At 61.3% G+C, this 16,556-nt stretch overlaps 1 protein-coding gene across 6 annotated transcripts in view; it reads left to right on the plus strand.

Annotated features, from left to right (window-relative positions):
* PARVB (parvin beta) overlaps positions 1–16,556 on the plus strand; it is a 102,239-nt gene that overhangs the window by 25,740 nt on the left and 59,943 nt on the right. Inside the window, exon 1 of one of the 6 annotated variants that reach the window (XM_045062491.1) lies at positions 994–1,141. The exons of the other annotated variants lie outside the window; for them this stretch is intronic. Coding sequence (XP_044918426.1) covers position 1,141 — 1 coding nt within the window. The 5' untranslated portion in view covers positions 994–1,140. Of the gene's footprint in view, positions 1–993; positions 1,142–16,556 lie in introns of those variants that run through there. 6 annotated transcript variants of the gene reach the window in all.

A 16,556-nucleotide genomic window follows, 5' to 3' on the forward strand; every position in this document is an offset into this window, starting at 1 on the left:
GAACCTCGGTTTTGTACCATGTCTGGGGGGGGGGTGGCTGGGCGGCCCTGGAGGCTGGGATCCCGATGCCCATGACTGCTCGTGGCCCTTGCCAGCCGGAGGCCCAGCTCCGGACGCCCGTGTCCCCGCTGGGCTCACGCACTTCTGTCTGAGCAAACCTGGGAACTGGAGAACGTACCGAGCGGCACTTGCAAGGAGAATGTGTTTCCGGGAGCTGGGGGTTGCTTCATCATCGTCGCAAAGAAGAGCTAGTAGCTAATAGTGCTTCCCGGTGCCAGGTGCCGTGTGAACTCGCCTATCCCAGTGACATCCCCACTCTCTAGATGTGGAAACGCAGACACGGGGCCTGTCCAGGTCCCCCAGCTCGGGGGGGTGGGGGGCAGGCGGGCCCGGCCTTGAAACCAGATGGCGTGTCCCGTGGCCAAAGCGGGGAGAAGGCCGGTTTCTGTTTCTGCCTCGCGTCTCCCCATTGCGGGCTGTCCCCTGGTCCTTCCGTCCCGGGAAGCCAGGAGGCACCACCCAGGGCACATCGACCAGCCTCCACAGTCTGGCCGCGGCTCTGGCTTCGGCTGTCTGTTTCTGGTGTCTGATTTCTGTTGTCGTGGAGACGGGGTGACAAACGTCGTCCGCGCTGGCCCTCCTGACGCGTCGTTGGCGGCCAGGATGCAGCCTGGGGCGCCGTGGGCCTGCCCCGTAGCCAGGCCTCCGGCGTCGGGCCGAGATCGGAGGCTTATCGGAGGCCCCAGCCCGCCGTGGTTTTTCCCAGAGCCAAATAAACACGAGCTGGGTCACACCGCGGGAGTGGACGCTGTCTTCCTTCCTTCTCTGTGCCCCGTGGGTGGGTTTTCCCGGAGCAGTTTGCTTGCCCACGAGGCCGTTGGCAGCGAGGATAGAAATAGCTCTTTGTGGTCGGCGGAGTTCTATCGTCGGAGAGCAGCCCCGTCCTCCGGGCACCCTGATCCCTCACGGGCCTTCCTCAAAGCCCTAAAGAGGCCCCTTCCTCAAATTGCAAGTCATGCCGTCCCCGCCCGTGTCCGTATATGAACGTGACGCGTGCCCCCCGGCTCCCCGCCGGGTGCCCGCTGGCCTCCCGCTCCCCTGCATTTCTGACGCCTCCTCCAGCCGCACCCCCGCCTGGCCAGTGAGTGCCCCCCGTTTTCTGACCGTTTTCGGCAGGAGTTAAACCCAGGCTGGCCCTTACCCCGTCCCTGCTTCCTGGGGTGAGGGCTGTTCAGACAAGGGAGGGCCCCGGGCTGGAGGGACTTTTGACTTTTCCTGGGAAGGCGTGAGGACGGCGGGGTAGGAGGGTCCTCGGGAACCTCACCTCGGCCCAGATGGACGGGCACCTGCTCTGGGCCTTGAGGCGTGTGGGACGCTTCCATCCCTGGGTTTTTGGGCCCGGAAGAGTGGCGCTTGGAACGTCTCGAGGGACGGACGGATTGCCACCACGCTTCTGTTATGGGCTTCCCGACGTGATGGGTTTTCCTGCAACGACCTTCTGGTTCTGTCTCCCCCCCGTAACTGGCTCTTCCCGTTGCCCCCGGATGAGATTCATCCTGTGTCTTCTTTGGCCACGGCAGATGGTGGAAGAGTTTGTGTCGAGGGCGTGGGGGTGCGTCGAGGGCGTGGGGGTGCGCCCAGCTCTGCCCTCATCAGCACGATCATGGCAGCTGGTCGCGGTCACTCTGATGCTGCGTGTTCCCACCTGAGAAACGGAGGGAGGGGGACAGGCGAGGTGTCTCGTGCCGACCTTGTAACCTCGCAGTTGAGGGCACCGAAGCCCGGAGGGGCCGAGTGCCCCACCCAAGGGTCACACGGCGGATGAGACCTGGAGTCGGGTTCGTCTGGAGCTTTTCTCGCTGGCCACCTCCCTGGGGCCTGGAGGGGGGCGGTGAGATGCCAGCTGTTCAGATGCTCCTGTGCCCCTGACAGCGAAAGACGGCTCCGTCCCACCCACCTGGTGGAGGAGAAGCCACGTTTCTCTTGGACTCTGCCCGCCGTATCCTTACAGAAAGGGAGCTGATGCTCAGGTGGGCAAGGGAGGTCCCAGGCTGGGGCGCCGGGGGGGGGGGGGGGCTCAGGCGGCGAAGCGTCTGACTCTGGGTTTCGGCTCAGGTCACGATCTCACGGTTCATGAGTTCGAGCCTCGCATCGGGCTCTGTGCTGAACGCATGGAGCCTGCTGAGGGTTCTCTCTCTCTCTCTCTCTCTCTCTCTCTCTCTCTCTCTCTCTCTCTCTCTCTCTCTCCTTTCTCTCTGCACTTCCCTGCTTGCTCTCGCTAAATCAATCAATAAATGAACAAACTTGGGGGAAAAAAAAAGAGGTCACAGGCTGATTTTTGCCCGTGCCTTGATCACGGGCTTTTTGTGGGCGTGTGGGGGACATTTCTGGAGGGGAAGCCGGCAGTTGAGGGAGGAGCTTAAGGAGACTGAATGCAGGGGGCTCTCTGCTTGCTCCTCTGCCGCCCTTCAGAGACCGAAGGCCTTACGGTGAGCAACAGAAAGCATCTGAACCGGGCCTCTGGCTCTTCCCGTGGAGGGGTGGGCCGGGGAGGGGTGGGGGGAATGGGTGGCTGGTGGAGGGGCAGACCCTGCCACCCTCCCCTCAGGCCGTCAGGACCTTCTTGCCCCTTCTCCCGAAGCGCCGGGTAGCTGCCTTCCCTGTCTGTTCCCTGGGAGAGGCACGAGGCACGGGAGCACAGTCAAGGCTCTGAGAAGTCCTGCAGAAAAAGTCCCGTGTTTAGCTCCGCTTCCCCCACTCCTTCCTCTGCTTCCTCGACCCTGGCTTAATTCCTGCCAGACCTGGGAGCGCCCAGGTCCGTGGAGCCCACGTGGGGACCAGAAATGACGGGGATGAACGGGCAGGCATCTTGTTCACCTGGGCCCCACGGTATTCCCATTTTCTCGGGGTCTGCCGGGCGTCCCAAAGCTAGTTTAAAGCTGTGCTGAATGTACTCTCTGCCGGGAGCATACGGTGGCCGAAGGAGGTGGAGGTCCGTTAAACTCTCGGTTAGGAAAGGGGCCCCGGGCTCCCAAAGCTTGGGGACTGACGGGCGAGTACCCGGCTCCGCAGCCGCCTGCCCGCACCCCCCGCAGCCTGCTCTGCTCTGCACCCAGAGGCCTTTTCTGGAACGGCGCCCGACACCAGCGTGTCTGTCCCCTCCTGAGGCTTGCGGCCTGCTGCGCATGCGGGCAGGGTAGGCGTGACGGGGCTCAGGGTAGCAGGTGCGCATTTATTCTGGACGCTCAGCTCGTGGGACAGCGGCATACAGATCCCGGCCCCTCTCTTCCTGGTCCTGGGGCCTCGGCCAGTCCTCTCTCTTCCTTGTCTGTAAAGTGGGGATAAGGGAGGTGGGCTGCCTCACTGCACTTAGACCCCCCACGGCCATCCACGGGTACCCGGAAGGCACCACTCTCCCCGTGTCGCTGCCTGTTGTCGTCTCGTGTTCTGCCTCCCCTCTCCCTCCTCCCTACCCTCCTCCCACCCGTGGGGATCCAGGACCGGGAGAGGTTTCTAAGGTTTCTTAACTGCCCGTGACTCCCCCCGACTGCTGCGTCGTGGGCAGCACTTTGTCGCTGGGGAGACTTGGTTCCAGTAGGAATGTCAGACTTGGCTGCCTCTCCTCGGGCAGGTCGGCTGTGTGCAGAGCCTCCGGTCCCCGGTCTGCAGCGGCAGGGGGAGCCCGAGTGAGCTCGTGGAGGAGGATGTTGGGGGGCGGGGGGGGCTCCCCTCCCCATAGACAGACTTCCTTCCTCCGCGGCGCCAGGTCCGGCCATCTCTGTCCCCACCCCGAAGGCCGTCGCTCGCTGCCCTTGTGGGTGGGGGATTTCGAGGTGGGGGTGGAATGGGGCAAGGCGATGGGACCTTGAGAACGGAGAGGTGGCAGTGTGTTGAGCGGGACTTCACCGACATCCTCTCTGCCCGGCTTATTAGCCAGCCTCCTGCTATAGGAGGTCCCAGAACAAAAGGACACACGTTTCCCACCTGCTGGGAACGTGGGGCCGGGGACTGGCACCGTCTCCCCGCCAGCCTTGTGGGCCAGGGTCCTTCAAGACCCAGTCCCAAGGTTACCTCCTCCAGGAAGCCTGCCTGGACTGCCGCCCGTTCCCTCTCCGGTCCCTCCACTATTTGTGTCCTGGACGCTGAGGCCTCGGGGCAGGGCCTGTGTCTGCGTCCTTGCCCTGCCAGGCCTGGTTGCTGGTGGGTGTCGCTAGGGGTCGCCGGGTGAGTAGATGAGCAGAAGTAAACTGAGCCCAGTCCCCTCGCGGCTCAGCTGTAAATGTGCATCGAAAGCCAGCCTTCTTCTGTGAAGTGGAGGAAATATCGACTGAAAGTGGACGAACACAGGCGCGCCTGCCCTCCCCACCCCCTGACCGTTAACCCCTGTCTGCCAACAAAGGGGGGCCAGGGACTGAACCGCATCCCTCAGTTTCTCCAGACGCAGATGTTCTGTGCAGCTGGGGAAGCAGGTGCGCTTTGAATTGGGGTCCGCTGGGCAGAAGTGGGGTCACCCCACTCCCACCCGCGGAGGCCCGGGAGGGAGCCCCCCTCGGAAGGGGGGCCGCAGGCCGTGGGGTGACCTTCCCCACCCCTTCCCCTCCGACCCGACCTGCTCACCAGCCCACACTCAGCGGCCCCTCAGAACTTCGTGCTAAAGCCGTGCGGTCCTGTCGCCTGTGCGGCCGACTGCGTCAGCAAAGCGGACAGAGGGCGGTCGCGGGACCGTGACCCTGGGCTGGGTCAGGGGAGCGTTCGACAGCAGCTGTCACGGCCGCACACTTGGCTGGCGGGTCCAGCCGTCCCTGCCTAGCCCCTGCTGTCACCATTGTGCAGAGCCTCACCCTGCGGGAGCCGTGGCTTCCTTGGGGACGGAGGGGGCCTGGTTGCTGGGACAACCAGAGGTGAGGGGGTGGGAGGCCAGGCCTCTGGCAAATGGCTGAGCCTCCCGCAGCCCCAGAGAGCGAGCGAGTGAGCGGGCGCCCCAGCGGGGCGGGCTGATCCTGGACTGCAGGGCACAGTGTCAGAGGATCCCTGTCAGCACCTCCCCCCTAGGAAGGGGGTACGGGGTGGGGGGCAGTAGGCGTTAGTCGCTGCCTCCTCCCGTGTCCCCACCGCCCCCCAGCTGCCTGGCGGGGCCGGGGAGGGTGTGTGGGCACGAGCGTGTGGCCGAGGGCCCAGCGCGCAGCAGGGTAATGAAGAGAGATGTGCACAGCTTCTGAGCTCGGCCCTGCCCTCGGGCCCCCAGCCCGTGTCCACACTGGATTCGTCATCCAGCAGAGGGACAAAAGAGCGGGCTGTCCCTCTGTGCCAAGGACACCCACCCCGCGTGTTCCCCGGAGGCCGGAGGTGGGGCCTGGGTGGACCTTTGTCCCGAGGGTCTAGAGTCAGGGACCCTGCCCCACCCCAGCCACGTGGGCCGAGGGATGCCCACGCCCTGCGCCTAGTTCCGCTCTGTTATTGTGCGAGATCGTCACGCCGTTACTATTTTAATACTGCATCGTCCCCGACAGGAACAGGTGCTCCCTGAGTGCAGGGCCCTCGGTCCCCTCGGAGCCCAGGGTGCGGTCTGCAGAGCCCAGGACGGCCGGGCGGGGTCCCTGACGGCCGGTGAGATTCCGACCTGAGCGAGGGTCCCAGGGAGTCCCCGCCTGGCCAGCTTCTGGGGGTTCCGAGGCGGCTGCAGGAGGGCTTTCCCCCCTCGGCACTGTTTGTGCTTTGCACCGGATGATTCTCGGTGGCGGGACCGGCCGCGGGCGCAGTCGGGTGTGGAGTGGCTTCGCGCACTAGATGCCAGTAACACCTCCTGCCTCCAGGTGGACGGCCGTAACCGCGTCCGGACGCTGCCAGGCCCCTGGGGGACAGAACTGTCCCCGGAGGCTGGGGGAGGGGCGCCGGCGAGATGCAGGGGACAGCGTCCCGGCGCTCAGGGCTGCGCGCGGCTGTGCACGGACGTCTTTTGAAGGACGGCAGGACAAATCCCCGTTTTCCCGGCTCCGTGCAGGAGTGGGAAGGGTGTCCTGTGCCTGCCAGAGACCAGGTCACGGCCGGTCCGGGCCCGCGGGGCGCACGTCGGTAGATCCCTCCGGCCCCTAAGCTGAGGTGCCTCTACCCCACGTGCAGGCGAGAACACGGAGGGTCCCGGGTGTCCACAAATGCGGAGGGTGCCTGGGCCCCACTCTGCCGCAAGAGCCCCGCAGACGGGTGGCTTGGCAGAAACTCATTCTGTCACCGTGGGGAGGCCGGAAGTCCAAAGTCAGGATGTCAGCTGCGTCGTGCTCCCTCTGGGGGCTCGAGGGGAGGATCGGCCTTGCCTTCTCCGGCCTCTGGTGGCTTCAGGCACTCCTGGGCTTATGGCTGCTTGATTCTGGTCTTTGTCTCTGTCTTCACGTGGCTGTCTTCTCTCTCTCTTTTTTAAAAAAAATTTAAAATATTTATTTTTGAGAAAGAGAACAGGGAAGGGGCAGAGAGAGAGAGGGAGAGGGAGACACAGAATCCGAAGCGGGTTCCGGGCCCCGAGCTGTCGGCACAGAGCCCGACACGGGGCTCGAACCCACGGACCTCGAGATCATGACCCGAGCCGAAGTCGGACGCTCAGCCGGCAGAGCCCCCCGGGCGCCCCATGTCTTCGTCTTCGGGGCACCAGTGGTCAGGGTGGCCTTGTCTCAGAAATATCCGCAGAGACACTGTATCCAGATAAAGCCACATTCGGGGCACGGGGGCGAGGGCTGCACCATGTATTCCGGGGGCTGAACTTCAACCCTTCGTAGCGCGTGATGGGTTCTTGCACATCTTCCGGATCTGGCTGCCTCCCAAGGGCCGGTACAACCCAGAGGAGGGAGGCCTCCCTGAAGAAAGCGTGCGGGGCTCCGAGGAGGGAGGCGTGCCTGGCGGGCCTCTGGGAGGCAGGCACCCGTGTCGGCGTTTGGGGAACCGCGTGGGCTCGTTCGTTCTGATAGAACGTCGTCTATCGCACGCGGCTCTAGAACTCAGAGATACGACCTGCAGGGCTTTAAACTTTACAACGAAGGAAGCAGCCGTTCGAGGAGCCATAAAGAGTCACACGGGCGGCGTGTTAGTCAGGCTTGGGGACGTAAGTGCAAAGGCCCGGCTCCTTGAAAGCCAGGGGCGGCTTACAGAGCGTGGCGGGGAGCCCTGGATCGGCGTCCCAGGCCCGGGTCCTGCCCCGCTCCCCACCAGCCCTGCTTGCCTCCTCATGTCGGAGCAGAGACCATGGCGAGCACTGGGAGAAGCTGCCTTGCCCGAGATCACAGCCGGTGGGTAGTGAGACCGGACCTGCCCCACCTGAGTCCTCCTCCTGCCCAACACTCCCCCCCCACCCCTGCCTGCACCTGGAGAGCGTGCTCGGTCCCTGGCACACGTGGGCGAAGCCGCAACGAGGTGCCTTTTCTTCGTCGGCTTGCTGACGAGCTCCCGGTACTGGGTGTCTCCCGAGGCCGGGCGCTGACTCTGGCGTCTGGGCCGGTGTTTCCTGTTGGTAGCGACTTGAGCGATGACCTCGAGGAAGAATGGGTTGACAGCGGCTGGGGCTGCTGCCCGGGATGCCGGGGGGCCGAGATCTAGAGCAGTGGAGGCGGGACTGAGAAGACGCATAGGGCAGGTGCTCCTGGGGCCTAGAGCCAGACGCAAAAGGTCAGGCCCAGAGAGGTGGTCGGAAGGGGCAGGCGCCTAGCACGTCCCCGGCTGCTCCCCGTGACCTGTTCAGTAGCCAGGCGCAGGAGGAGGTGAGGAGCACGGTGGCCCCGTGGGCCGCTGTGGTGGCCGGTCCTGAGCAGCTGCGGGGACGGGAGCCACCTCGGGTCTCGCGAGGACACGAGTGCGTCCTGTTCCTTCTGCAGCTAAGGTAACAAGGTGACTCGTGTTAGTGGGTTTGCCACCACGAAGCCGACCTTCTCCGGCCCCATCGTCACACGAGCGTGACCTGGGACGCTCGGGGACACTTGCGTTTTTATCCACGGCGTTGGCTGGACGCATCCTCTGTGCTCGCGTGTGTCTGTTCCGCTCGCGTGACCCAGGCTGTGCCTGTTTCAATAACGGTTGTGTCCCCGGGGCTTATTAGCCTGGGGTCTGGCACACGGTAGGTGCTCAGTAAAACGGGCGCAGCCAAAGAATGTTCTGGGCCTTTTGAAATGACGTGGCGTAGCTGGGGCCGTCTCGAGGCCGTGCGAGTTTCCTGTGGTTGCAGTCACAAATCACCACGTCCAGTGGTTCAGAGCAACACGGACGTACCGTTCTGGAGGTCTTACGTCCTCAAATCCAGGCGTAGGCAGGGCTGCCCGCCTTTTGGAGGCTCCGGGGAGATTCCGTTTCCTTGACTTCTCAGCTCCCGGAGGCTCCCGTGTTCCTTGTCGTGGGGCCCGCCCTGCATCTGCAAAGCCAACAGCGCGGTGTCTTCGGATCTCTCCCTGTCTCTGCCGTCTCCTTGCTCGCGGTTCACTTGTGTCCTTTTTTAAAGGACCCTTGCAGTGTCTTTGGGCCCCCCTGGATGAGCCAGGATAATTCCCCGTGTCACGATCCATAACTTAATCACACCTACAAAGGCGTTTTGCCGTGCAAAGCCATGGGTTCCAGGGATGGGGATGGAAATATCTTTGGGGGGAAGCGGGGCGTTATTCAGCCGGGCACGGGGGCCCTAAAAGAAAATTGCCCTTGGGAGCTCCAAAGAGCACCGGAGGGGGATGTCAGAGTCCTGAAACGTTCACTCGTTCGTTCATCGACAGTTTCACCATTGACTCGCCGTGTGTGTCCTCTGGGCCCGGCCCCGTGCGCCTGCCCTTCCAGCAGCAGGTGCACACAGATGCCTCGGACGTGGTCATACTCGAAAGGGCGACAACAGCACGGGGCCCACGGGATTGTGTGGGGTGCGTGGGGAGCCTCACTTTGGCTGGCGGGGAGGGGTTCTCCCCACTGGCTTCTAGCTGCTCCTTTGGGGCTTTCCCTCCGAAGGCTGGTCACCGGGAAACCCTCGTGGGTCGTGACGGTCCTTCCCCTTTGTTGCCTGGAGTGTTGCATCCATTCGGGGTGGGTGTGGTCCCGTTTGCCCAGGCGGGCCACCTGAAATGCCACGTCGGCCCCTGGAGTGTCTCAGGTGGGGGCGTAGCCGCCAGCCCCAGGGCTGCCCCAAAGCCACCTGCTTTGGGAAGGTGCCCCTCTGCCCAGCGGACCAGATTCTCCAGTTTGGATGGAACCTTTAGCAGATGGTATGTGGCCTAACTTGCACTGGCGGAGATGGGCCACTAGAGGGCGCCATCCTTCAGGCGGTTTCCGCACGCGCTTCGCTAGTTTTTTCTCTAGTTGAGGTTTCTTGTGGCAGGTGCACATGAAATTGTGTGTGTGTGTGTGTGTGTGTGTGTGTGTGTGTGTGTGTGTTTAACGACTTAATGATTTAATCTTCTTATTTTCTCAGCAGAGCACGCTTTGGATTTCCCCGAATACAACGGGACATTACTGATCAGGTTAATTAATACGAGTTCGCCGAGCAGGGACCAGGCGAACTTGCTTCACTGGGCTTTGTTTTTCCCTGCCATTTCCATTTTCTCTTTATTAAGCAGACTTCTCTCCTGGTGTGTTAACCTTGTTGGGCTTGTCCGCTCCTGGAAATGACCAGATTTCCTTACCCGCCCCCCCCCCTTTGGTCGGGGCACCCTGCCCCACTTGGCCCCAAGGGGCCGTGGCCGATACGCATAAGGGGAGACGTCGGACGTCGCTGTGGCTTTTTTGAGAATTCTGAGTTTCATTTGGGGGTGGTTTCCCTCCTCTGCCCCCACCTAATGCTTATTCTAGATCCTTCCTCCCTCTTTGTTGACTCATGGCAGATTTTCATGACCAGTGATTGAAATTGCTTCCACGTCCTCACCGAAACCCGGCACGATTGATTGGTAGAAATGTGATAAACTCACCATCCGCAAATCAAGGGAACAGAGCACACACATCCCATCCAGATTAGCACGGATGCAGCCAGGATGCGGTGATTACCAGGCGTTTGTGCGAAGGGCGGGGGGGGGGGGGGGAGGGGGACCGAGAAAGCAGGAGGCAAAACCGGACGGCCCTTTCGGGGGTCAGGGGAGGCTGGCCGCGGGGACGTGGGTCCAGCTGTTTGTCAGCTCACGGACATGTGCCAAAGGGCACCCCCTACGTGATACGATGTTGGCCCTTGAGGTTTTCGGGAAGCCAGGATTCTTCCTCACCCTCAGAAAAGCAGGTTTGCCTGGGGGGGGGGGGCTCTCCCCCATCCTTTGTTCCTGGCATGTATATGCATTTTAATTTCACTGTGAGTCACTTGAGACATGCTTCTGAGCCTCCCGTGGGCTCTGACTTCCTTGTCCTGGTCGCCGGTCACCATTCGCAGTGGCTGGCCTTGGCTCCCTGCTGGCAGACTTTGGGCGGCACCTTGGACTTCAGAATTGGCGTGGCGGGGGGGCGGGGGGTCACACCGTGTTGCTGGCACCGTCCAGCCGCCATCGTGGTGTTTTATGTAGAGTCGAGGTTCTGTTACAATTCAGCCTGATTAGCGTCTGTTTTAAATGCTCGGCCACCGTATAAAGATGTTCGCGGTGATGCCTGGGCAGTAAATTAAGGATCTTTGAGATCCGATCATGCCTGGTTTGCAGTGAAGTGGATGTTTCCACGTCTGGATTCTTTGGGAATGGGTGACGTGGGGGTTCGTGGCCTCTTGTCATCTGAACATGCAGTTAATGAGGCCATCCCACCCCTAGATACTCAGATGCCTGAGGCTGTCGGGATTCGGTTCGACTCGGTCCCATCAGGTGAGCGCACCTTCGTGGGGTCGTCTCCACGCGGGGCCGACCCCTGGGGACGCAGGGGTGAGGGAGGCCGGCCTCTGCCTCCGGGACTCTGTCATCCGGCGGGGAGACGTGCACACACCCCCTAGGTCGTAGCCTCCGGGAGCACCGGGGCTGTGAGTGAGCTCACGGCCAGACCCTGCAGACTTTCATGGTGCCTGGCCCCCTGGGTGAACCTGTCAGGTGGGTGACTCTCCATGACGCTGGGCCCTCCCTGTCACCCAGCACAGATGCTGATGGCGGGACCGAAGGGGAGAGCCAACACTTCCCGCTCTGCTGTTTCTTGTTAAATTAGTTGTCACGACAACCTCACGGTCGTGTCTGGTTATTATCCCTCTGCGGGGGAAAGACAGTAAAAGACGGAAGGAGATGAAGCTTGGGCCCAAGGTCATTCTGTGATGCACCTGCAGAGCCTCTGTGCTCTCTGTTCTGCCCGTCCCAGCACCCGCCCTGGGCCCGGGGGGCTTCGGAGGAGGGCGCAGGGGCCTGGAAGAAGGGAGGTTGGCAGCGAACTGGAAGAGCGCACGGCCTGTTGGGCTGGTTCAGCTGCAGGCTGTGGTGCTGCTGGAGGAGGCACAGCCTGTGCAAAGGCCCTGGGGCGCCCGTGCCCGGCCCCGAGCTCTTCAGTGGCGGCTGGGGGTAGGGTGCCATGGGGAGGGATTTGGTCTTTGTGCAGGGAGGCAGTGGAGGACGGGGACGGTCTGCGGGCACAGGAGTGACCTGATGGGCTGTGTTCACGGGACACGGTCTTGAGAACCTATGGGAGCTGGACCGGAAGGGAGGGACCAGGAACCCGACACCTGCAGAGACTAGAGCGGACGCCCCGGCCTTGCGCTCGTCCCGCCACGGTCTCCGGCCCCCGAAGAGTCTCCCTGGGGCATCCGGGAGCGTGAATGAGCTGACCCACTTGCTCCCCGCCTGAGCAGCCGGCACGTCGCCTCGCCCCTAAAGGATCAGTCGTCCTTCGTGAGCCAGCAGCCCAGACCCCTCCCGTGTCCCGGTTTCTGCTCGCCAGGTGGTTTATGTGGTAAAGGGACATTTCACGTTCACCTGGAAGGCTTTCTTCCCGCCTCCTTCCCACAGACAATTGGTTTTTCTGTGGTCCTGGCGTTTTTCTGATCAGCCAGGGCGAAGGGGAAGAAAAGGCCTGATCTGGGTCGGGAAGTTCTCTGTTTGACATCAGCCTCTGAGCTCCAGGCTTTTTTTTTTTTTTTTTTTTTTTTTTTTTTTAATATTTATACTGAAGCAACTTTTGGTATTCAGAAGGCCTGCTTTCCTGGAGACGGGCGGACAGCTTTGTTCTTGCCGGTCTCTGCCCCGGGTGCCTGCAGCAGGTGGCTGGTCGGCGTGCACCCGCTGGCGGCCGAGGCCTGCTCCAGAGGCGGCTTGTCCCAATACGTCCCTAATTGCAGAGCAGAATCCTCCCTCCCGGGTCCTCGCCCTCCGCACAGCCACATCACAGTAATTGGGTCCTTGGTGACCCACGACTGCCAGGCTAATGTAAGCCTTAATGGAAACTCTCTTTTTCCACCCAATTAAGTGGCTGGAGGTGGAATGTTTTGCAAGAACACTCTGTTCCCTGCTCTTCTGACTTTGTGCCTCTCACCGAAATTCTCCGCTCAGCTCCATTTTGTCTGCGTAAACACGTAGTCGTTCGTTCCTTCCCTAAATATTTACCGCACGCTTCGTGTCAGGCTTGGTGCGAGATACGAGGTCGTGGTCCGGACCAGCACCTGGCGCCTCTACAGCCCTGGGGGAGGGGGGGCAGGGTGCAGGGAGGCGGACACACCCCACAGCCACGTGACAGGGGGTAAAAGATTGTAGTTGTCGCGAGCAAGGGGCTTGGGAACTGGAGGAGCCCTAACTCTGTCTAGGGCATGAGTGCGAACGGGTCGCTGTCCTCACAGATCCGGGGGCTGTAGTTGGAGTTAGCCGGATGGAAGCAGGTCGGGTTCGCTCATCACGTGTTTGGGGGGTTTGGGTTTTACCCCGGAGCCGGTGGGAGCCGTGGTGTGGATTACACCATGGTTAGCTTTGCGTGCCGGGAGGACCGCTGCTTCAGACGGGACTCAGTTTGCAACTGGCAGGAAACTCAACCCAAAGTGGAACAGGAACAAAACAGAATCCCCCGTTGCGTTTGACAGAAAGAGCTGCCTGTGGCTGGCCTCAGGTAAGGCTTGATCCAGCACACGGATGGTGTTGCTGAACTGTTCCCTCCGTTCCGTTGACCCTGTCTTCGTTTCCAGGGTCGGCTGGGGGGGGGGGGGGTAGGATGATGGTACCGCTCCCACGTGCATCCTTGCTGGATCGAGGCCGTTGGGAGAAAGTGCCCGTCTCGTTCTGCGTTCCCAGCGTGGTCTCCCTGGGGCCGCTGACCCTGATCAGGCCAAGCACGTTCCTGCCTCGATACTGTGTTTTGGGGAGAATAGTGTACCCATTGGCTCCACCTGGGGTTGGAGGCAGATGCCCACCTGGATTGTAAGTCCCGAGAGCGGTGGGTAGATGCTGGGCTCTGTTTGACCAGAAGAAGGGCGACCGGGCGCTGGAGAGAAGAAACAGTGGAGTCCAGGATGGTCACCTGCAGAAGCGAAGAGGCTGAGGCGGGACCCGCGGGAGGTTGAGTGGCCCTCCTGGTGACGGGTTCCTCCCCTCTCCCCACCGGCTGCCCCTAGGACCGGACACAGGATGCAGGGTCTGAGGAGGGTCCTGTCTAGCGTCTCGGTCCCTCTCTGTGCCCTTTGCGTGTATACGTGTGTCGGGAACTTTCCACCTTCAGTCACCCCCGGCTCCAGACTGAGGTTATCATTTGCGGTGGCTTCTTGTGGTCGGGGCTGTGCTGTGGGGTTCCCTCTTTTGATTTCTCTGTCCCTCCAGATTGCGTGCTGTGTCCCCCGAGGCTGGGGCAGTGCTGCTGGGGGAACCCCAGCCCGATGGTGTGGGCGCCAGCCCTTTGGAAAAGAGGGTCTCGGGAGAAGCCAGGGTGGCAAGATGATCGCCGTGGGGACAGGCAGTTATCGAGCATCTGGCTCAAAACTGGAGAAGGAATGAAATTCTGGGTTCCCCCTCCCGCAGGCAGGACACGGTCTGTGCTTCCCTCCGACCCCGCTAGAAGCTGGGAGATGTTGTGGTTTGGGGCCTTGCAGGCCTCGGGTGCTCGGATCCTTCCCTAACCAGCTGTGCCCGCTCGGAGGTGGCTCGCTCCTTTAGAGACCTCGTCCCCGGTGGGAGCCTGGCCTGATAGCTCGGGGAAGATGTGCTCAGTAAATCTCCTTCCTTCCTGGGGAGGCAGTCACCTGGGGCAGGCGCTGGCCAGGTAGAAAGTTGCTGAAACGTGGCCCCCGTCTTCATCTCTGAAAGGGACACAGAAGTCGCTCACCAGGTTGGATTTCGGGGGGCTGGTGGGGTGTGCTCGTGTCTTCTAAGTTCTTGCTGCTCTCGGCCCGGCATCGGCAGCGTCACCCTGGGGTGCTGGTTACTGACGCTGAGCCTCGGACCCCGCCCAGACCTGCCGGATCAGCCTGTGAGCCCAGGGGGATCCCAAGTTTAGTGCTTCGGGGGTGAGTGGTTAGCCAAGGCCCCAGGGCAGGCTCTGGCTGATGACGGGAGGGGAGGGACGATTGGCATCCCCGCGGTGACAACAGGGGTATCCACGGTGATGTCCTCCTAGGGCTGGTGTTCCTCTGCAGGTGCCCCCTGAGGGGTTCCCCAGGATGTGGCCCCTGAGCCCCCCATCCCACGCCCTTCCCAGGCTGATCCAAGCGGCGTGCATTTCCCCGGGGTCACTGGAGACAGAAGGCATGGCATGATGTTTTCCGTCAAAGCACAGAGGAGCAGCACAGGGTCTTAAAACGGCGCCGAGGACGGGATTCCAAGGTTCTGAGCCGTGTAGACGCCTCTTGCATCCAGCAGAAGATATGCCTCTTAGCCTGTGGGTGATGACAGCGACCTATTTCTTCACCCCCAAACTTCCGGCTTCTCTCTTGCCCACACGTGAAGGCCCAGGCGTGTGGCCCTCTGGGACTTCCTCGGGGTGGGGGTGGGGGGTCTGCTGCAGACAGAGCTCTCTTCCTGCAGGGCCGCCTGGCAAGGCGAGTTCTGCGCCTCGGCCCTTCCTGGCCTCGGAGGTGAGCACCCCGGGACAGGCTCGGCTGCGGCAGGGCCCCCTCCCCTGCGGCATTGGCTGTCGTGAGCTTTGGGGCCGGGGGCACGTCCTCCTACCACAATGTCCTAATAACTTTATTTCCCAAGAACGTAGGAATACGGCCATGGCCAAGCCTTCCCCGTCTCCTCCTTTCCTCTGCCCTCCCCGCTCCCAGAGGTTTAACACTGTCCTTGTCATTGGGGACCGGGGCCTTTCCTTCTCTTCTCTATGAGTTTAGATGCATACACCTAGGAATATATCGCTTTGAGTCTCTGATTGTGCTGTTTGCATAAATATCACGCAGGATTGTCTTGAAACCTGTTTTTTATTTATTTTTTAATGTGTATTTATTTTTGAGAGAGAGAGAGAGAGAGAGAGAGAGAGAGAGACAGAGCATGAGCAGGGGAGGGACAGAGAGGGGGAGACCCAGAATCCGCAGCAGGCTCCAGGCTCTGAGCTGTCAGCACAGAGCCCGACGCGGGGCTCGAACCCACGAACCGTGAGATCATGACCTGAGCCAAAGTCGGACGCTGAATGGACTGAGCCACCCGGACGCCCTTGACACCTGCTTTTTATAATTCAACACCATGATGCATATTGAACTTAATTAATTATACATTGGGCACCTGGGTGGCTCAGTTGGTTAAGCGTCCCAACTCTTGATCTCAGCTCAGGTCTTGATCTCAGGGTTGTGAGTTTGAGCCCTGTGTGGGGCATGGAGCCTACTTAAAAAAAAAAAAAAATACATACATATATACACACACACACACATACACACACACACACACACACACACATATATATATATGTATATGTATACCTATGTTTATCCCATTAGTGCTTTCTCTGCTAGGTGCTGGGCCAGGCCGTTGGATGCCAGGGGCCAGGACACATCCTTCCCCTCTGTCTCCTGCCGGCTCGCCACGATCGGCACAGTGAGGACAGGCTCCGTCTCGTTCTCCCCTTAGTGCCCGGCCGAGCGGCGACAACGTAGGTGACCCTCGATGGGTGTTGGCTAGATCAGTAGGCTGTAGGACCCGGCCCGAGGCTTGCTTGCTGCCGCCCCAACGGGACAGCTCTTTAGCCGCGAGCTCTTGATGTGAGGTCAGTAACGCCTGCTGACCTCCTGTGGATTTCGCTTTCTTGAAATGCTCGCACATTTATTTTCGCCTGTAAACGTCGAGAGCCGGGGTAGAAGCGTGTGCCCCGGCAGAGCGAAACCCCATAAATCAGATGTCAGACCGAGCGACCCGTGTGGTTTGGGGAACCGTCACGGTACTTTTTTGTTGCTGGGGTGTTGTCTGTGCGGTTCAGGCACTCATCCTCCGCCGAGAAATGACTGCGAGGTAAACACACACAAATATACGGAGCTCGTGACGGTGGGCCGGCGTGCTCGCGATGAGGCCAGATGTCATTCCTCAGGAAGAACAGGCCGGATCTGCCACTTTAAAGGTTGAGAGGCTCAGGGGCGCCTGGGTGGCTCAGTCGGTTGAGCGTCTGACTTTGGCTCGGGTCACGATCTCGCGGTTCGTGGGTTCGAGCCCCGCGTCGGGCTCTGTGCTGACAGCTCGGAGCCTGGAGCTGCTTCGGATTCT

Source organism: Felis catus, chromosome B4 (genome assembly GCF_018350175.1).
Source record: "Felis catus isolate Fca126 chromosome B4, F.catus_Fca126_mat1.0, whole genome shotgun sequence".
Taxonomy (NCBI): Eukaryota; Metazoa; Chordata; class Mammalia; order Carnivora; family Felidae; genus Felis; species Felis catus.